Source organism: Piliocolobus tephrosceles, chromosome 19 (genome assembly GCF_002776525.5).
Source record: "Piliocolobus tephrosceles isolate RC106 chromosome 19, ASM277652v3, whole genome shotgun sequence".
Lineage (NCBI taxonomy): Eukaryota > Metazoa > Chordata > Mammalia > Primates > Cercopithecidae > Piliocolobus > Piliocolobus tephrosceles.
The window spans coordinates 40,318,040-40,339,279 of record NC_045452.1 but is presented as its reverse complement, the minus strand read 5'-3'; the positions used below and the strand labels follow the sequence as shown (position 1 = coordinate 40,339,279).

The following is a 21,240-nucleotide window of genomic DNA, read 5'->3' as shown; positions in this document are numbered from 1 at the left end:
TGGTGCCGCAGTCCTTGAGATGTGAGCAGCTTTCAGCCCCGTGGCCTCGCTTAAGCTGGGCTTTCCTATTTCATCCACAACTTCAGGAATCTAAACTTTCCTGCAAAATATTGAGCATGTGACCTGAGTCTAAACAGCCATGGACTCAAGCACCTTCTGATAAAAATGGAAACCACGGTGTGGGGGGTGGTTTTGGCCATGGGTTGGGAGCCAGATAAACTCAGGTTTCCACCGTGAATTTCATTGATCTGACCTGGCAGGTTATTCATCCTAAGGTTCAGTTCCCACCTGTGTAAAGTAGGAGCCATAAGTCGTCCGAGAGTGACGATGATGTGCGTGGAGTGCCCAGCCCAGAGGGAAGCGCGGCCAAGGATGGTCACTATCTGGGCACCGCTCAGCTCCAGAGGGCGCCACTCCCGCGGGATCGGGGTTTCCCGGGAGCAGCGCGGATTAGCACCACGACTCAGGGACACAGACCGGGCCGGTTTTCTACAGGCAGCGCCTCATTTGGAGCCTTTTTGTGATAGAATGATCATTAGTCCTAAACCCATTCGGAGGTTCAAGAATGGGGTCGGCTCAACTTCAGGGCCTTATTCCCCAAGCCCGGCTGCCCCTCGGTGCCACCAGCACCACTGCTCGGTCCCTGCGGAATTCCAAAGGCAGGTTTGGCGTTAGGGCCTTGGCTCTGGGGAGGACGCCGAGCGCTCCACGGGAAGTCTCCGCCCGGCTCCCAGGGCGCACACTCGCGCGCACGTGGGGCCGAGGCCCTGGTCCCCGGGCCTCAGGGCCAGCAGGCGAGGGACCCAGCCGAGTGACAGCAGGCGGCGGAGGGAAGGCTGGACCGGAAGAAGCCAGCTCCGCCCCGCGCTCCCTCGCCGCCTCCGCCCTCTTCTTCTCTCCTCTCGTGCGCTCCCTCTCCTTTCCCTCCGCTCCCCCAACCCTCCTGCAGCCCCCTTCCCTCTCCTCCCGCTTCTCCCCATCCTGCCTACCTCCCTTCCCCTCCTCCTTTCTCTCCTCCCCTTCCCTCCCCTCTCTCTTCTCTCCTCCCTCCTGCCCTCCCTTCCCGTCCCCTCCCCTCCCCTCGGCGGTCCCTCCTACCTCCTCCCTCCTCCCCCCGCTCCTGAAGAGCGCGCCGCGTCGGGGACCGGCCGGTTACTTCCTCCAGCTACTGACGAGTGAGGTGTCGCTCCAGCCCAGAGCTCCCGGAGCCGCCCGGCCTGCGTCTGGCCTCCGCGAACGTCTCTGGCCCGCGCCCTCGCCCTCGCCCTCGCCCGACGCGCACCGAGCAGCCGCGGGCCCTGAGCAGTCACTGTCCCGACCGCGCGCCGGCCCTGCCCGCAGCGGCGCGGTAAGAGCTGGGCCCCGGAGAGCGGCCGGCGCGCGGCTCCAGTCCCAGGGAGGGTCACCCGGGGCCCGGGGCGGGGTCGTGGCAGGCACCGACATGCAGCTCTCGGGGCGCTGCCGGGGGTGCAGATTGGGGTGGCGGCTGCTCCGAGGACTCTAGGGGCGCGCGTCTGAGTTCCGCACCGGCTCGTTTTCCGGTTGTGGAGTGGCCTCCGGGGCTGGTGGGGTCGGCCGGGGTCTCTGCGTGCTAGGGCCGCTGTCTTGGGGGTCGCCGAGCCGCGGACGCGGCCAGGGCGCGCTGGCCTGTTTCGCTCGCTTTTGTTTTTACAAGGAAACGCGGGCCTGGTAGGGGGTCCTGCCCAGTGGGTGTCCCGGCGAACATGATTTCGCGAACGGGAGTGGGGGCACAGGAGAGGGTGTCCGAGGTGGCCAGGCGCCCCGGCTTTGAGGGTGACTTCCTGGAGCGGCGCCGGGCCCGGAGGATCTGGGGCGCCTAAGACACCTGGAGGCTGCGGCACCGCGGGAACCTGCGGGGCGCGGGGTGTCATGGTCACCTGCCCGCCGCGTCCAGGGCCCGGCACGGGGACCCCTCGGTTCTGCGAGGAGAGCATGGGGAACCTGTCGGAAATGGGATCTGATTGCGCTGGGCTGCCTTTATTTTCTCGTTCACACAGCCTTTGAATGAAGGGGTAACTGAGCGTTTGCTTGTGTGTGTTTGGGTTGCGTGTGTGTTATCCTATTCTATTTTTTACGGCAGAAGACCTTTTATGTTAGCCTGTACTCAATTTCAGGATAGCCTAAAATAGTAGTTGACGTGCTAGTTTTTTACAAAGTAAAGAAATGAGCAGTCCCTTTGGAGATAGGAGTAATTTGTTTTAATTCACCAGTAAGAGATTATATTTGTTCCATACAATGGAAGCCCCTGTGCGTTATCTGCCTGCCCACACCACCACCAATCAGGGAGATAAATCTCCACGTTAAGCTTTATTAAAATTCTGAGTAGTAGCGCAGTACAGTAAATGTTAGCACCGACCATCCGCAGGGAAATGTTCAGATACTTATTTCTGGGATTAGTCATTCATCTCTCTAAACTGATCGCCTTCAGGGCGAAAAAAGCAAACTACCTTCAAATGTGTGTTACAAGGTTGTGGTGTTTCTTTTTTTGTTTTCAAATTTATCAAAATAATCTTACATAAGTGATTTCTTGTTCCAATAAGGGTACTGTTGTCAGGCAAATTCTCCTTGTTTTTAAATTCTCAGCTGTTACATTTCTGCCCTTTATCTTTTTTTTTTTTTTTTTTTTTTTTGGTTCAAAAGCAGCGATCCATCAGCAACACCAAACTTGAAATTGATTTATGCAGAAAAACTTGGCTTGTCTGCCACCTAACAAGCCCTGTTGAGTAAACTAAGCAAGCTTAAATTTGATTAGTTGTGTGTCTGCCTGAAACCATTTAGTAGAGCACTTTAATTCTGCATGGTTTTTACAAAACTCATTAAAAGCTGGACAACAAATGAATTCTATTCTGTAGCTAGTAATTACAGCTCTTTATGTGGGAGTGGTAGGCTGCCTTTTCTCCTGGTATTTGTACACAAAAGCTGGGCAGAGTTTTTCCACTGCCTTCCACATTTATTTTCTGTCCATCTCAGAGAAGCTGAAAAACAGAATCAAGTCAGCAAGCAGTCTGCAAGCCTAAGGAAGAAAAAGAGCTGATCCATCCGGCTCTGGATGGATAACTGGCAACACCCAAGATGTCTATGATTTTGCCCTTCTGCTTGAGGCTTATTTCTTTAATCAACAGGTACCAGGGCTTATATCATGCAGATAGATGACATAAAGCTCTAGAGGAAGGAGCATTTCACATTGGAAGGAGTAGTGAGAAGGGCCTGGTCTGATAATATCAGGATGGGTTGGGGAAGGGTCCATTCCTCATCATTCATGTTCTCCCTGCAGAGGACTGTGTGGAGGACTCAGAATTTAGGACCATACTCAACTGGGGTTTAATCTCCATTTTGCCCCATGGTGGCCCCCCTGGTAGCTATGTGGATCCTGGGCAGGTTGTCCGTGTTGCTGGGCCTCTGTTGCTTCACTGTATGACGTCTGCCTCTCAGGGATGCAGGAAGATTCAATTATGTAGGAGTGGATGGCCCCCCAGCACGGGGCTTAGCTCTGAGTAACTAGGCATTCTGGCAATGGCAGCCATCAGTAGGAGACACTATTGATTGTTGAGTGAATGTAAGTGACATAATCTACCAAGTGGAGATTCTGAGTGAATGCGGCCACTTTGGATCCAAGACTGCTGTCCTTCTCTGTCCTTCCATAGGACTATTATTGATTGCCAGTGCTGACCAGCCTTTGTTGGCTACCATGATCATTACCTGCACTCCGAGGGTTTTAACAGAATTTTCTGATGCGTCTGGCTTCACCTGCTGCCTTTTAGCCAAGAGGGGTCTGTGTGTGTGTGTGTGTGTGTGTGTGTGTGTGTGTGTGTGTGTGTGTTGGGTGTGTGTTGGGTGGCAGGGCTCTTGGAAGGTCTGCTTTAGCCATAATGTTGATCGTAAAGAGAAAACAAGAAAATAAACGCAAATTAAATAGTTCTGTGCGCATATGTTATTTTGCCACATCCAGTAAGTTCTATCAGTTGAATGTTGTCTTAATTGAAGTTCTCAGTTGTAAACAGATAAGAGCACCCAGTGGAGGCTATGGAGCTGGGCTTAGAGCTTTGCTACCAGCCTTCAGTTCCATAGCCATGAACCTGGGAGGGCAAGGAATCGCCCTAGAGGTGAAGGCTACTCATCAGTGCTAACCCAAGGTCTCTGAAAATGAATTTTAGTTACTCTATTGTCTAAGGATCTTTCTTATCGACATGTAACTTAACCTGGCTGAACAGTAACATTTTAGAGCCCCAAATAAGTTTTCAGTCTATTATGGCATTGTCCAATTACAAGCCTCATTGTAATAGCCATGTTAAAAAACAGTAAAGCAGGTGAAATTGATTTCAATGTATTTCGGATTAACCTAATATATTTGAAATATTGTGTAAGTATAAAAATTATTGAGCTTTTTACTTTTTTCCACTAAGTCTTTGAGAGCTAGTGTGTATGTGTGGATTCGTACTAGCCACTGGTTGAGAGCTCTGTAACCACACATGACAAGTGGGTACCATATTGCTTAGCCCAGGCCTAGTAGAAGATTACGACTCAGTCAGAGGAAGTAAGGCAGATCCATGCTTGGAATCAGTTCCTCTTGAAGAAGTGCACAGCCAAGCAACACACAAAGCAGAAATATTTTGAGCTCTGTATTCAAAGCAGGAAGATCTGGGACCATGTAAGGGGGTTGGTCTTCAGTTCTCCCTTTGATCCCTTCCCTAGGCGTGTGCTTTCTCACAGCCTGGAGAGTGGAAGGGAAGAGGGGGGATTTCTGGACTCCTTTCCTGTCTCTGGAAATGGCCCCCTGCAGCTGTCCCGAAGCTCTCAGGTTGAGCGGATTGTGTCCAGAGCAGACAGGAGGTGGCCCACTGCCCCGCTGTACCCACCCAAGTGCTCACCTAAGCTGACCATGGAAATGTGAATGAGAAGCCTGACTCAGGCCCTCTTGCCCTGTTAACCCAGCAAGGAGGCTCTGACTAGCCAGCCGGCAAGTGACTTTTTCTGTGACATCTAAGTGGAGTTGAGTGGGGAATCAGCATTATTATTTAGTCACCAAAATAGCATATCCCGTTGTGATACTGAGAAATGCTTTCCTCTTGAGACCTTTGTGAGGACAGCCATTTAAATAAGAATTCCCTGCATTCAGTTTGGAATTACCTGTTAGCTGCAGAACAGCCAGGATCAAGTCTGGATGCCACCAATGATGAGTTCTTAGTGTACTTAATCCTTAGCCTCCTTGACTCTTTCTTTTTTTTTTTTTTTTCGAAGATGAATGATTTTGGAATCAAGAATATGGACCAGGTAGCCCCTGTGGCTAACAGTTACAGAGGGACACTCAAGGTGAGTGAGCAAGTCTTAATTTTTTTTAATTGGAAAACTCGATCTCTAGGAGGAAAGAAAAAAATGGCCTGGGTCCCAGAAAACTGATTGTAGCCCTAGCTTTTTAATTTATTGACTGTGTGACTATAGGCTATTTGCTTACTTGCTCTGGGCCTCGGTTTTCTGGTCTGCAGAATGGGCATCGTGATGTGTATTGTTCTTCTCCTCCACGATATGAAACCAAAGGCCTTTATAGTTTGTTTTCTGAGGCTCCTTCCAGGTGAAAATCCTATAGCTCCCAATAAAACAGCTGGAGAGGCTGTGTCTACTGCCTTTTCTGTTTACCCAGGAGTTTCCCTGATGGATGGGAAGCTGTTTAAGAACTGAAATGAGAGAGAAGAGGCAGACAGACCCAACCGCTGCAGCTCCTATCAGAAAGGGCAGCAGCCATGGAATTGTAGGTAGCCTGTTACTGGTGCAGAGAACAAGCAGGCCTACTTATGTTAAAGCAAAAACCAGATGAAAAATGAAAGCGCCCTCTCTGCTGCATAAACATTTTATGTAGCTTCTGTCATCATTCCTTTTGGGAACATTCTTGAGTAGCACAAACTGGTAATTTCCCACTTGTCTTCTCCAAATATGACAGCAAGATTTGATTGTTTTCAGCATTATGTAGTAAACATGTTTCAGAAGCATGATTTTAAAATTGGCCTCCTCAAAGCTTAGCGTCTTGCATGATGATGATGTACGTCTCTGGCATATGACATTTTCCTTTGTATGTCATTATTGAGGTTATTTGTCTGATGTGACCCAAAGAGCTGAAACTCAGCGCAGTCCTTTCTGCAGCATTCTAAAGGTCATCAGACTTCAGCCTAGTGAGTTTGCTTGTTTGATTTGGCCAGACATTTTAAGCAGGGCAGAAGTGGTACAAGAAATCATGGTATTAAGTTGAAACCACACTCCTAAGAAAAATGCTTCAAATAATTGAATAATTATATTCAAATAATTCGACGATGCTTATGCAGTTTCTGGATATGGAAGAGAAACAGTCGTTGCTGAAATTGATGTGTTGAAATAGGAAGCACAGATTTGTATTGTCTTTTGGCTTCCTGGCTTTAAAAAAAAAATAGAATTTACAGTTAGGAAAGGCATTTCTTCGTCGCCTCGGCAATGCTTGTGGGAACTTTAAAAGTTTATTGGAGGTTTCATCAAAATTAACTCTGCTCTAAAGTAGTTTATAAATCCAGATGAGTAATTTGCACTTGCCCGATGGATTGGTTTTCCTGGTAGATCTCAGGCAGTTGGTCATTATTGACTCGGATTTTTTTTGGGCTGGGCTCCAGCCTCTGCCTGCCCTGTTTTGTAATGCGTCATTCATTGTTCTGCATTTGTAAAAAGAAAACGGGTAACCAATTTTATTTGTAAATGTGTTACACATTTTCTTATTGATGACTCAACAGATGGGTCATTGTATTACACATAACATGGGATTTCCAGCTTATGTTGGAAAAATATAGTCTTTCTTCACGTGTTCCTCAACAATTTAGGCGATGATGAATCCAGACATTATCTGTTACTTACAAACGAGTCTTATATTAAAAGCTATTTCTTTCATAACTGTTATTATGTAAGATGATCAGAAATCGACGTCGTGTAAGGTTTTATCTTTCTATGTGTCTCTCCTCTTCTGCAGATAGTTTAGTTTAACTTTAAATCTATTTCCTTTGGAAATCTTTCCCCTTAGTAGGTGATTTGGGTTTTTTTTTTTTGTTTGGTTTGGTTTGGTTTTTGGTTTTTGGTTTTAAGCAACAGGGTCCTTATCTGTTGCCCAGACTGAAGTACAGTGGCTTGATCGTAGCTCACCGCAGACTTGGACTCCTGGGCTCAAGTGATCCTCTGGCCTTAACCTCCTAAAGTACTGGGGTTACAGGCATAAGCCACCCCACCTGGCCGGGGAGCGGGGAGTGGGGGTTCATTTTTAAGACACTTTACTTTTTATAAAATGAAACGGTAAGGAATTTTGTCATGTGTTACTATTTTCCAAACCATTGGAATTGATGTGGAAAAGCATCTCTACTTTCAATTAAATTGTTTCATGGCAAACATTTCAAAATAAATGCTTCCAAAGATAAAGTAGTGTATTTCATTGTTTGACTTTGAGTTTTTATCCGGTCATTTGCCTTTTAACTGCATTGTGCTCAGACAGCCTTGTCAAGGGTCATTTTTCTTACACACACAGCCTCACTGAATTTTTCTCGATGTAACAGGAGGGTCAGGTGTTTGGTAAAGGGGTTTCTGAGGCTCCTCTTGACAAAATTTTAAGATTCTGTTATTTTTAGATTTGTGTATTTAATATATTAACTTAAGTGGATTAGGCCACTAAAATAAAGTCCCAGTCACTCTGACTGTGTGAGGTTACTTAAATAAATCCATAGTGGCTGGGCACCGTGGCTCATGCCCGTAATCCCAGCACTTTGGGAGGCCAAGGTGGGTGGATTACAAGAGGTCAGGAGTTTGAGACCAGCCTGGCCAACATGGTGAAACCCTGTCTCTACCAAAAGTACAAAAATGATCCAGGTGTGATGGCGGGTGCCTGTAGTCCCAGCTACTCGGGAGGCTGAGGTAGGAGAATCGCTTGAACCCAGGATGTGCAGGTTGCAGTGAGCCAAGATTGCACCACTGCACTCTGACCTGGGTGACACAGTGAGACTCTGTCTCAAAAAATAATAATAATAATCCACAGTAAAATAGAATCATTTCAGTCACTTTGAGCATTTTACAAGTCTGTTTTGAGGACTGACTGGTGGATTCCATGTTTGCTTCAAAATTGCCAGTTGAAACAGGGCATATTGGAAGGATTGCCCACGGACCACTTTTACAATAGGTCATTAAATCAATTTATTGTATTTCCATTTTCTTTTCCATCTGTTTTTGCAGCGCCAGCCAGCCTTTGACACCTTTGATGGGTCCCTGTTTGCTGTTTTTCCTTCTCTAAATGAAGAGCAAACACTGCAAGAAGTGCCGACAGGCTTGGATTCCATTTCTCATGGTAATTTGTTCCTCAGACTTGACAAATTGTGCCTGATTTTCCTAAGTAGTCCTGTTAATAAAGAGATGACAGTTCCTAAGCGAGAAACGTTGATATCTGGAATCTTTGCTATGAGTAACCAGAAGGCAGGTTTTCATTTATATCAACTTGGTGATTCTGATGTGGATTCTGAGGTCTTGACTGCCAGACGCCCCCCCAGTGAGCCGCTGTTAGAAAACTGCAGGGAACCCCTGAGCTGTCACCCCTGGATGTTTTCAACATTAGCAAGCAGGTCCTCATCTCCCTCATCTGCCCCGGAAAACAGACGGAAGAGTAGACATTAAAACACACCCAGGCCGGGCGCGGTGGCTCAAGCCTGTAATCCCAGCACTTTGGGAGGCCAAGACGGGCGGATCACAAGGTCAGGAGATCGAGACCATCCTGGCTAATACGGTGAAACCCCGTCTCTACTCAAAAATACAAAAAACTAGCCGGGCGAGGTGGCGGGCGCCTGTAGTCCCAGCTACTCGGGAGGCTGAGGCAGGAGAATGGTGTAAACCCGGGAGTCGGAGCTTGCAGTGAGCTGAGATCCGGCCATTGTACTCCAGCCTGGGCGACAGAGCGAGACAAAGTCTCAAAAAAAAAAAAAAACACACACCCAAACTTGTAATTTGGGTTTGCATCATTAGTTAAATCATCTCCCCTGCCATGAGTTTTGGGGGCAACACATTGTTCTTTGTAATCCTCACCCATCTGTATTTCTTTCTGTAGTTCTTCGTGTCATTGTTTATTCTTCTTAAAGGAATAGCACGTCAGATAATGTTCGCACAATTACTGTGACACAGCTATTAGTTGGAAACGTGCCAGAGAAGACTGTGTCATATGAAGTAGGTGCCGAGAATACAGACCAGAAAATTAATTAAAACGCACACGCTGGCGTACGCGTAACACTGCATGGCAGCCATTTATCATTCTTGAAATTGCTGCGGGTGTCTGCAGAAGATTGTTTTCAATAAAAACGGAAGGTGTGGTTCCATTACCGGGCTAAGTGCGGCACATTCATGTCACACTCACTTCTCAGCTCCATGCCTAGTTTAACTGAAGTAACTTCCAAATGATACAGTCCCTTCAGCCTTTTGACCAGAAACCATGCAATTCTTTTCATTGCCTACAATTTTAAAATAGACTTAGCAGGTTTCCCTCCGCACGACTGCTTTGTGACGCTTTGCAAAATAGAATCAAATTTGAGTTTTATGATTTTTTTTAATAAGTATAGTTCTGAGACATATATTTTCTCAATTGTAGTCAGAAAAGTATTTTGTTAATAGTTACGCTGTTTTAAGGAATCATGCCAAGGTGTGAGATCAAAATTGTTCTTTTCCAAAAACTCAAAATGCCTAAGATGTGTCTCCTAAACCTCCACCTGATATCACCAACTTGAAGTCCTGATGTCCCCGTGGGGGCTTTCCTTCCAGACTCGGCCAACTGCGAGTTGCCTTTGTTAACCCCGTGCAGCAAGGCTGTGATGAGTCAAGCCTTAAAAGCTACCTTCAGTGGCTTCAAAAAGGAACAGCGGCGCCTCGGCATTCCAAAAAGTAAGTACTGCTTTCCTGAGCCTGCACTGGGTGAGAAGAACCAGCTTGAGAGCAGTTGTTTGATCTTGACTTGTTTGTTAAGCTTTTGCTTGGGGTATTCTGCAAAGAGTAGCATAGATGTCGTTAACCTGAGCCAGTTTCTGTTTCACCCCAGTGAACCGAAGACTTGATCCAGAATTCAGTAAATATATAGTAGAAGGACACGTTACTGGTGTCTTGGAATGTGCCTGGTCATGGCAGAATGGTGACGTGTCATCGTGGTGTCTTGTTCATTCGTGGGTTCTGGTATATGTTGGGACTTGGTGCATAAATTAGGGATGACAGTGGTCTCACTACCTTTCCACTGTTTTTACCTCACGTGTTCTATCTTTTCTTTTCTCCTGGTAGACCCCTGGCTGTGGAGTGAGCAACAAGTATGCCAGTGGCTTCTCTGGGCCACCAATGAGTTCAGTCTGGTGAACGTGAATCTTCAGAGGTTCGGCATGAATGGCCAGGTGCTGTGTAACCTTGGCAAGGAACGCTTTCTGGAGCTGGCACCTGACTTTGTGGGTGACATTCTCTGGGAACATCTGGAGCAAATGATCAAAGGTACCAGCTGAATGTCTTGCTTCTCCTTGTCCAGGATGAGCTGTGGCCGGGAAGACTGATTGGGAAAGTCACGTGGGTGTTCTTCAACCTTAGGGTTGCCACTTGTAATGACATAGAGTACCTTGCCTCAAAATGCCACTCAAGTGAGTCAGATATATGGCAGTGATTATAGATTTTTATCCCACTTTATGTGAGTGTGTGTGTGTGTATAGCATCAGGTATAGCCACAAGGCAGTAGCCTTAGTCACTAAATTGTTCTCTATTGCTGGCTGTATTCATCACGGGAGTCCAGGTTGACTCAGATATATAGGACAGGCAAGAATTCCCACGTCTTCTGAGCTCACCTTACAGAGCTAAAAGATACGGCAGCTGTAATGAAAGGGAGAGTTTACTCCCATAAACCCTATGAATTCTACGTAAATTTTCCTACGTCCAAATGGAACGTATTTTGGATGTTGAGGATTGTTGAGGGGGGCGGGGTATGTTTTTAAACAAGTGAGAAATTGATACATATTTACATGCTATCGTATTGTACAGAAACTGGCCATTGATCAGTAGAAATCTCACCAAATACAGAGAAAGTCTTGATTCAAAACTTAAAATAGCAGGGAGACCAATGTTTAAAACACATTGAGTTAAAAAAGAAAAGAAGGCCAGATGCAGTGGCTCACACCTGTAATCCCAGCACTTTGGGAGGCCAAGGCAGGCTGATCACTTGAGGTTAGGAGTTCAAGACCAGCCTAGCCAATGTGGTGAAACCCCGTCTCTACTAAAAATACAAAAAACAAAAATAGTAGCTGGGCATAGTGGCACACGCCTGTAATCCCAGATACTTGGAAGGCTGAGGCAGAAGAATTCCTTGAACCCGGGAGGCAGAGGTTGCAGTGAGTCAAGATCACACCACTGTACTCCAGCCTGTGTGAGACTCTGTCAAAAGGAAGAGAGAAGGAAGGAAGGAAGGAAGGGAGGGAGGGAGGGAGGGAGGGGAAGAAAGAAAGAGAGAGAGAGAGAAAGAAAGAAAAGAAAGCACATTTATGGAATTCAGGGAACTAGTCCTCACCTGACTGATTTTAAACACACTGAATTTCAGCATCAACTATAGACTCAGAATCTCAAAACCACCTAGGATTCAACAGCTAACTTTTTTTAGTTACGGCTTCTGAGGGCCAGGGAAACTCATTTTTAAAGACCCTCATTTTTTCTGAACTTGGACAGGGCTTTTCTACCAAGTTTCTGGTGATCTGTTCATTGGCAAATTGGGCCTGTTTTGCCATTCCTCGGGCCTGTGAGTTTGTGTGTGTTTGGGTTTTTCCAGGCGCACGTATACTTAGTAATATATTTGTATTAAGTATGTGTACACGGTGCACAAACCTTTTCCCTTCCAAAGTTCTTGGGCAGTTAGCCATCCCAGACTCCCACAGCCCTGGAGACCTCCTACACCCTGGGGAAGCATGCAGGTTTGGAAGCAGTGGGACTGTAAGCTTCACGGGGGCAGACACCATCCATTTCATTAATTTCCTGTATGCAGCCTCTGGTACAGATGGCATTTCATAAACACTTAAGTGTTTCTTGAATGCATGAATGAATTCAATACACCATCTGGACCTTTTGCAATAGAAAATTTCATGTTGCCAATGACATCATTCATTTTGGAAAATTTATTTTAGTAATTAGAAAAATGGGTTGCTTTCTCTCGTTCTTTGAAAAAGGCAGGCAGGGGCGTGGAGCACCATGAGATTCAATGTGAAGCACTCCATGCATGTCATCATTCTAAAATTATCATCTCACAGGAATTCAGAGAGTCAGTTTGTTCTTGTGTAGTTTTCACCTACATCTGCCATCTTACGTCTCCTGTGTCTGCTTTTCAGAAAACCAAGAAAAGACAGAAGATCAATATGAAGAAAATTCGCACCTCACCTCCGTTCCTCATTGGATTAACAGCAATACAATAGGTCAGTCCGACTGATTCTGCCCTTAAGAACTTGGTCTTCAGTCTTCCCAGTAGACTTGGACTCTCTGCTGTAGGCTCCTAAGGGGCCACCTAGACCTGTGTGCGTCTCTTATGGTGGCCACACGTGGGTGGTTGAGCTATAAGCTGTTGAAATGTGACTGGTCCACATTGAGATGTGTATGAAGAGTATAGTCATACGCACCAGATTTGGAAGTCTTAGTATGAAACAGAGAATATAGAATGTCTCCCTGATAATTTTTAACGTATCGATTACATATTGAAATGATAATTGCTACATGAGGCCAAGTAAAATAAGAAAATTAACTTCCCCTGTATCTTTTTGCTTTTTTCATATGGCCACTAGAACATTCACAATTGCTTAAGTGGCTCACACGATCTTCCATAGGTCAGCACTGTTAGTGCTAGTCCAGGCAATTCTTAGAGCAAGGAGCAGAACGAAGTGAGCTGGTTACCGCAGTCACCACCTGTTGGTCTAGTGTAGCAAACAAGAGGCGGCGGGCACAGAGTGTGTGGGAAGCAATTTGTAAACTGGCTTTGAACTTGGGAGCTTATAGAGCTGTCATGGAATCTAGGTCCTTTCTTCCGATTGCTGGTACTGGGGAGGACACGTGGTCTGGCCAGGCCAGCGTGGGAGGGCTCCTCGGAACAGCAGGCTTGGGTGGTGTTGGTCCGGCCCAGTGTTTTCTCTCTGGCCCCAGCTCCACCATTGAGACCCAGTGCAGCCCACCTCTCCGCCCCACTGGGGGCTTCCTGCTCAGGGGGTCTTTCTGAACGTGGTACAGTGAGACACCCTGTGCCTGCCTGAGCCTGAATCAGAGTCAGAGAGCTTCCTTCCCTCTCCAGAAAATACATTATTCTGCAGTGAGCAGAGACAGGAGCAGTGTGATGAAGGAGCAGAAAGCAGATGGGCTGTGCCTCAGCACACAGGGTTCACGGCCTGGTTCTGCTCCTTATGCATCACACAGTGCGTGACACATCACTTGGTCTCTCTGAGCCTCACTCTCCTCGGAAGCTGCAAGAGCCAGTGAGCCCTGTCTTCCTGAGGGTCCCAGGAAAGCACTAGGGTTGTAGAAATAGGAACATTGAGTCCTGCCTACAAAGGCTGCAGTCATTGTGGCAAAGGGCTGCTGGTGGAGAAGACGAAAGGTTTGAGAAGAAGGCTTGGTGACAGACCCCCACCAAAGGCCGGGTCTCCACTGAGGTTCTGCAGAGGGCTGGAGTGTGCGGAGTGCTCACCTGTGACTTGCTCTGAAGGGTCAGTTACTGTGGTAATACTGACTTTAAGAGCTCTGTCGTCCGATTGTTCTGTCCCAGGTTTTGGCACAGAGCAGACGCCCTACGGAATGCAGACACAGAATTACCCCAAAGGCAGCCTCCTGGACAGCATGTGTCCGGCCTCCACACCCAGCGTACTCAGCTCTGAGCAGGAGTTTCAGATGTTCCCCAAGTCTCGGCTCAGCTCCGTCAGCGTCACCTACTGCTCTGTCAGTCAGGACTTCCCAGGCAGCAACTTGAATTTGCTCACCAACAATTCTGGTAAGATTGGAAGCATCTTTCAACAAGGCTGTTGGTTTGATTCTGAGAACCCCAGAGCCGTCAGGAACCTCTTAATAAATACTTCCTGGGTTCAGCCATTACAGAAGGAGGTCAGAGCCCACGTTCTAAGTGGATTTCCAACAAGCATACCCCTAATATGTTTCAGGTGCTGGCCCAGGTACTGCAGGCATTGAGTAAACAAAACACAGTCCCTGCTCTCACAGCCAGACTTCTCCACGCTTTGGGATATTTATGGTGGTGATGCAGGAATGGGGCATTTCTTTTTATGGAGATGTAACATAAATACAGTGCACAAATCTCAGGTCATGTGGCTGGCTGAATTTGTGTACGTATGTATACCTATGTAACAACCATCCAGATGGAGATAGAGAAGTTTCCAGTAACCTGGACGGTTCCTTCGTACCCCTTGCCATCAATATCATCCCCCCACAGAAGGGAACCATTCTGACTTTTATCATCATGGGTTAGGTTTTGATTTTCTTGAACTTTACATAGATGGAATCATGCGGTATGTTTTCTTTTGTATTTGTCTTTTACTCATCATGAGGTCTGGGATTCATGCATGTTGTTGGATGTAGCAGCCATGTGTTCTTTTTCATCGCTGTATAGTATTCCACTATAAGAATTTTATTCATTCTACTGTTGATGGAAGATAGGATTTGTGTAGTATAGTTACCCTAAGGAATAGGCACCTGAGTAGAGAGCATTTTGAGAAGTCTGAGTGGTTCTACACCAGCAGGTGCATGATTGCACTGGTAGTGGTTGGTGATGCTGTGGTCGTGCCCAAGACCAACCGTGTCCTGGAGGAATCAAAGTATGTGCTTGGTTGTCTTTGCCAGGGACGCCCAAAGACCATGACTCCCCTGAGAATGGTGCGGACAGCTTCGAGAGCTCAGATTCCCTCCTCCAGTCCTGGAACAGCCAGTCGTCCTTGCTGGATGTGCAACGGGTTCCTTCCTTCGAGAGCTTCGAAGATGACTGCAGCCAGTCTCTCTGCCTCAATAAGCCAACCATGTCTTTCAAGGATTACATCCAAGAGAGGAGTGACCCGGTGGAGCAAGGCAAACCAGTTATACCTGCAGCCGTGCTGGCCGGCTTCACAGGTGCGTGTGGATCTCCGGGAGCCTGGCCACCCAGTCTCCTGGGTCCTGTCCCTTGTTTCCTTTCGAGCCACAGTACCACGTTCACCGAGGGTGTTTCTAAGCTTAGGTACACAAGTGCTCTACACTCCATGTTTTATGCATGGCTTACTGTATCTCTGAATTCGAAAAAAGCCACACTGGGTGGAATTTTCATGTACACAGAGCTCCGTGGAGTGAATGAAAATCGACAGGCCACGCCCTCCACCTGGGACGTTCTGTGGAGTAGTTGGAGCAGGGGGCGTGGCCTATGCAGTCTTCAGCTCTGACTCACCCACTCCAAGAATCAAAGAATGTAAACTGGCTTAGGGAGGGGCAGCAGAGCCAGTCTCAAATAATATGGGCACTGTTTACCTTTTCTTGCTTCTAAAATCTATCTACTCTTATTTTTGAGGTTTGGGTGAGAGCTATTCTAGGCAGAGGACAAATATTAAAGCTGCTTTTAGAAACAGATATTTCCGGCCGGGCGCGGTGGCTCAAGCCTGTAATCCCAGCACTTTGGGAGGCTGAGACGGGCGGATCACGGGGTCAGGAGATCGAGACCATCCTGGCTAACACAGTGAAACCCCGTCTCTACTAAAAATACAAAAAAAAAACTAGCCGGGCGAGGTGGCGGGTGCCTGTAGTCCCAGCTACTCCGGAGGCTGAGGCAGGAGAATGGCATAAACCCGGGAGGCAGAGCTTGCAGTGAGCTGAGATCCGGCCACTGCACTCCAGTCCGGGCGACAGAGCGAGACTCCGCCTCAAAAAAAAAAAAAAAAAAAGAAACAGATATTTCCAGTACTTTAGCGAAAATACTGGAGCTTTGTTTTCACTGGCTTCATGTGTCCTTAAATGTGCTTTTTTTTTTTTTTTTTTGACCATATGGAGCCACTGTGGATTGAAATTACCTAACTTAAAAAAACTGATACATTTAAAATAAAGATACTGAGGCATTCATTCTTTTCCTGTCGTCTAAGAACAACCAGCCACGTAAATGTATTAAAGTACACGGAAAGAGTGTGTGAAAGCTATTCTCGCTTTCATTATTGGGAGTGCAGGGCCTGAGAAGAATAAACAGCTGTCACGTTAGTGTGGTTCATTTTAATAGTAACATAAGTTTCTGTTTATTGACTGCCAGCTCTGTGGTTAAGTAGACATACAGTCTAGTCTGTAGGACAGCCTGGCATGGAGGTGGTATGAGGCCATTTTACAGATGGGGAAATTGGCTCACAGGTAGACAGCTATCGGTAGTCACACAGCTCTGGTTCTAGAATGCCTGTCCCGTGCTTTACAGCAAAGTTTTATTGATAATGGCCATTGCGTTTCTGAGGAAGAGCTATTTGGTAGAAAGAGGTTGGGCTTAAGATCAGAAGATCTAGGCTTTTCTCCTCTTTGCTGTGACGGATGTGTGATCCAGGGCAAGGCACCTGGCCTCTGAGCCGCATCTTACCCCTCCTCCTTAGAACAGGACCACCCTGACACTTGCTTTGCATGCTTCACCAGACAGAGGCTGTGAGGCAATGAATGTGACCCCACGTGGCTATTGAGTAAACCGGGCTCACATTAAGCAATTTACACATGATCATTTGGCAGGAAGGTGGCATGGGATCCCACGTACGACACGCCTCATTCTGTGACGAAACACCCCTTCAGCCACCCCCATCTCTGCCCCACTGGGTGTTTCTAGAAATAAACCTTGAAGGTTTTTACCTAAGGAACAATTAAACCAGATGGGGAATTTTAATGCCAAGAGTTGGTGGCCCTGAACTGTCTTCCAGAAAGAACAAGCCTAGCAATCAAGGGGAAGGGTGTCTCGTCTCTCGTCTAGTGACCTTATTTTCTAGGAGTAGGCAGTGCGGAGGAGGAACTCACATCTGGTGCCCAGCCCCATCCCATTAAAACACTCAGTACTGTCACCAGCACCTTGAGTGCCACCCTTGAGTGTCACATCGGAACCCCATTCAGAGAGTTGGATCTGTATTCCTAAGTCAGCACGTACAATTAGGATGGTTGAAGCCTTGCTGTATTTTACATCTGTGAAAGGTATGATCCATCTCCCTCCCTCTCCCCACAGGAAGTGGACCCATTCAGCTGTGGCAGTTTCTCCTGGAGCTGCTATCTGACAAATCCTGCCAGTCATTCATCAGCTGGACTGGAGACGGATGGGAGTTTAAGCTCGCCGACCCCGATGAGGTATGGCCAGAGCCCTGGGAAATCTCTGGGTTCGAAAACCTGATTTCCTGGTTGGGTTCAAAAACTCAGTTCTTTGGGCACAAAAAAAAGGGTTCACCAGTACTAATGAGAATCTTTCTACGTGAGGCATCCTTGACTGTTGGGAAAATGGAAGTGGAGTCATGCTTTGTAGATAAATGTGTATAGTGTTTTCTGGGTATGCTTCGTACAAGGGCGTTGCACAGATTTCACTGTCTTGATCAGTTGTCTGATCAAGAGGCCCAAGCTGCGAACTGAGGTTCTCTGCCAACCATCTGAAAATGCCTTAGGAAGGCTGTCCTTGTCCACTGGGGGAACAAGCCTCATGTGGCCCCAAGCCGGCTTTCTGTCTGCTCCTTAGCTGAGCCCAGCAGCGTTGACCCCAGCCCTGCAGGGTTAGAACCAGGAGCCCTGTCTAAAGGAGAAGGCCAAGGACAGGTGGGATACCAACCCCTCCAGAAAAGCATTAGAGAGAAGCCCTTGGCCTCTGGCACCAGAGAGCATAATCTGTCACCACTCCCACCCCGCCCCCAGTTCCCTTGGGAGACAAGCATTGGGGAATGAGTATATCACGCAGCTCAGAATCCCACCCGGCACCTGTTAACTTCAGTAGTTGGAACAGAATCCTGGAGGGTGGGTGACACCAGCGTTTCCCTTGTCTCGGGACCCTCCTGGCTCTGAACCCTTGGCTCCCAGGAGGTTTTGCTGAGCTGGGGCCAGAGAGCAGGGACCTCGCTCCCCAGTGGTTCTGCCCCGTGGGGACACAGTGCCCCTGCCATAGGTACTCAAAGATACTCAGAGGTACTCCTAGGTACTCAAAAGATCCTCCTGCGGACCTTGTGTAGGTGTCAAGTTCTCTCTAGGGTGAATGTGCCTCAGAATCATAATCAGGGAGGAATGTCATTCACTTTTTCTTCACTGACAAATTGAATTTAACTCTTTTCCATCCGTGTTCACCAAAGGTGGCCCGCCGGTGGGGAAAGAGGAAAAATAAGCCCAAGATGAACTACGAGAAGCTGAGCCGGGGCTTACGCTATTATTACGACAAGAACATCATCCACAAGACGTCGGGGAAGCGCTACGTGTACCGCTTCGTATGCGACCTCCAGAACTTGCTGGGGTTCACACCCGAGGAACTGCACGCCATCCTGGGCGTCCAGCCCGACACGGAGGACTGAGGTCGCCAGGACCGCCCTGAGCCAGCCCCAGGCTGGTGGACTGAGTGGGAAGCCCATCCTGACCACCTGCTCCGAGGACCCAGGAAAGGCAGGATTGAAAACGTCTAGGAAAGTCGCCAAGAAGCAGTGGCCTTATTGCATCCCAAACCACGCCTCTTGACCAGGCTGCCTCGCTTGTGGCCGCGACGGCACAGCTGATTCTACTCATAGTGCTTTTACATGAAAATGGTCGAGAAAGAGGCACCTGGAAGCCATCCTGGCGCCTGGCAGGCCGTGGGACTGGATGGTTCTGGCTTGAGATTCTCAAAGGAGCGAGCATGTCGGGGACACACACAAACTATTTTTAGATTTTCCTTTGCCTTTTGCAACCAGGAACAGCAAATGCAGAAACTCTTTGAGAGGGTAGGAGGGTGGGAAGGAAACAACCATGTCATTTCAGAAGTTAGTTTGTATATATTATTATAATCTTATAATTGTTCTCAGAATCCCCTAACAGTTCTATTTAACAGAAATTGTATATTGTAATTTAAAATAATTATATAACTGTATTTGAAATAAGAATTCAGACATCCAAGGTTTTATTTCATTTGTCAGTAGCACATATGGAAGTTTGCAAAGATTTAATCTGCCAAGGGCCGACTAAGAGAAGTTGTAAAGTATGTATTATTTACATTTAATAGACTTACAGGGATAAGGCCTATGGGGGGGTCATCCCTGCTTTTTGTGCTTTTTTTTGTTTGTTTTTTGGGGGTTTTCTTGCCTTGGTTGTCTGGCAAGGACTGTACATTTGGGAATTTTTATAAGAAACTTAAATGTTATTATCTGGGGTTATATCTGGCCTCTGCTTTCTCCTTTAATTGTAAAGTAAAAGCTATAAAGCAGTATTTTTCTTGACAAATGGCATATGTTTTCCACTTCTCTGCATGCCTTTAAGTCAGTTTATACACAAAATGGATTTTATTTTTTAGTTTAACTGTGTTTCTCCCAACAGCTCACCTCTCCCTGACCACCCAGCCATTTCCTTCCTGTGCTCCACGTTCTTCTGTATGATTAAAATAAGAATACTATTTTTGGAAATATGCAACTCCTTTTCAGAGATCAGGAGGGATTTATGTAGCAGCTATTTTTACTGCAAAAGTAATTCACTGGAAAAAAAATGTAATTTGTAAGAAAGCTTTATTTTTATCTCAGCTCCATGTAAAGTTAAAGTTACTGTACAGAGCTGAAAGATGGGGGGTGATGGGGGTCTCGATGAAACCTCTTGAACCAAGTACAGTTTGTTCCATCTTTGTGCACTCGTGTGTCTCAAACCATCTTAATAGCATGCTCCTCCTTTTTGCTCAGTGTCCACAGCAAGATGACGTGATTCTTATTTTCTTGGACACAGACTATTCTGAGGCACAGAGCGGGTACTTAAGATGGGAAAGAGAAAGCATCAGAGCCGTTCATTTGGAGAAAACGTTTTGATCAAGATGGAGACTTTTGTAGTCATTTCAAAAGAGCACCTGAGTCATGTGTATTCCTGGCCTTTGTAAATGACCCGGTCAAGTTGGTTTCAAAGTCCGACGGGCTTGTCTGTTTACTAGCTGTGTGGCCTTGGACCGGTGGCTGACATCTGTAAAAAATCCTCCTGTGATGCAACTGAGGAATCGGGTGGCCGGGCAAGCTGGGAAGAGCAAAGCCAGAGCTGCGATGCCTAAATACCCACAAAAGACCGTTCCCAGTATACTTAAGCACAGGATGTTTTTCTCAAGTGGGACGTATTTATCACTCGGACATCTGTTTATAATATAAACAGACATGTGACTGGGAACGTCTTGCTGCCAAAAGAATCCTAGGCATTGGCTCATTGTATGTGAGGTTGAACCACGTGAAATTGCCAATATTAGACTGGCTTTTATCTACAAAGAAGGAGTTTCATGGGGTTCGACCTAATAGTTACGGAAACTACAGTCCTTATAAACCATTGGCATGGTAATAAACAGATCTTAAGTATAAAAATTTTGTAATTGGGCCTTTACTCTCTCAATAATAAAGTATTTTGTTTATATAAACTCCTTGTGATAGTCCTCGTTCTTCCTCTCCACACCCATCATGAAGGAGTTGGAGGAAGGATGTTAACCCCAGATCCATTCTCTACCCAAAACATGCCATCGTCAAGCGGCAAGTCTGTTTGACTGGTTTATATACAAGTGACTTAGAAGCCACAACCCAAATTGGAATCAACTCTGAGTGCTTCCTAAAAGAATTCCCAAAAAGTACTCCTTCAAAGCAAAAAATTCTTTTAAGAAGGTGTTATAATAGAAAGATTCAAATGTCTTTGCCAGAAGCTTGGCAGAGATAACTGAGGAGAGATCCTAGGATGTTTATATTAAGTACACTAGAATTTGAGGTTTAAGTACTTTTGGAACTGAGAGAACACTCTGTCCCCTCAGTGGAGTCTGACATTGGTAAGGTGATGGTGGTCTTAGGACACCTATTTTCAAATTTGTTCTTTTACATGCTTCAAAATTAGTGAGTATGCCAAAAAGCTTCTGTGGGTTATATTCATTGGTGTGCTAGAGCCAGCTCACTGTGTGCTCCCGAGAGCTACATGTCTCTTCCCACCACCACATCAGTAAAGGTAGCTTGAGATGGGGCATGATGAGAGTATTTACACCATGGGAATCGGCAGATACTA

At 46.7% G+C, this 21,240-nt stretch overlaps 1 protein-coding gene across 1 annotated transcript; it reads left to right on the top strand.

The window, feature by feature from the left end:
- Positions 1 to 910: 910 nt before the first annotated feature.
- Positions 911 to 20,614, top strand: ETS2 (ETS proto-oncogene 2, transcription factor). Its single transcript, XM_023191685.2, has 10 exons — positions 911 to 1,348; positions 5,260 to 5,331; positions 8,248 to 8,359; positions 9,814 to 9,933; positions 10,321 to 10,521; positions 12,390 to 12,473; positions 13,808 to 14,029; positions 14,890 to 15,153; positions 17,246 to 17,364; positions 18,345 to 20,614. The coding sequence occupies exons 2-10, from the start codon at positions 5,260 to 5,262 to the stop codon at positions 18,558 to 18,560; spliced, it is 1,410 nt and encodes a 469-aa protein (XP_023047453.1). The 5' UTR covers positions 911 to 1,348; the 3' UTR covers positions 18,561 to 20,614.
- The last annotated feature ends 626 nt before the right edge of the window (positions 20,615 to 21,240 follow it).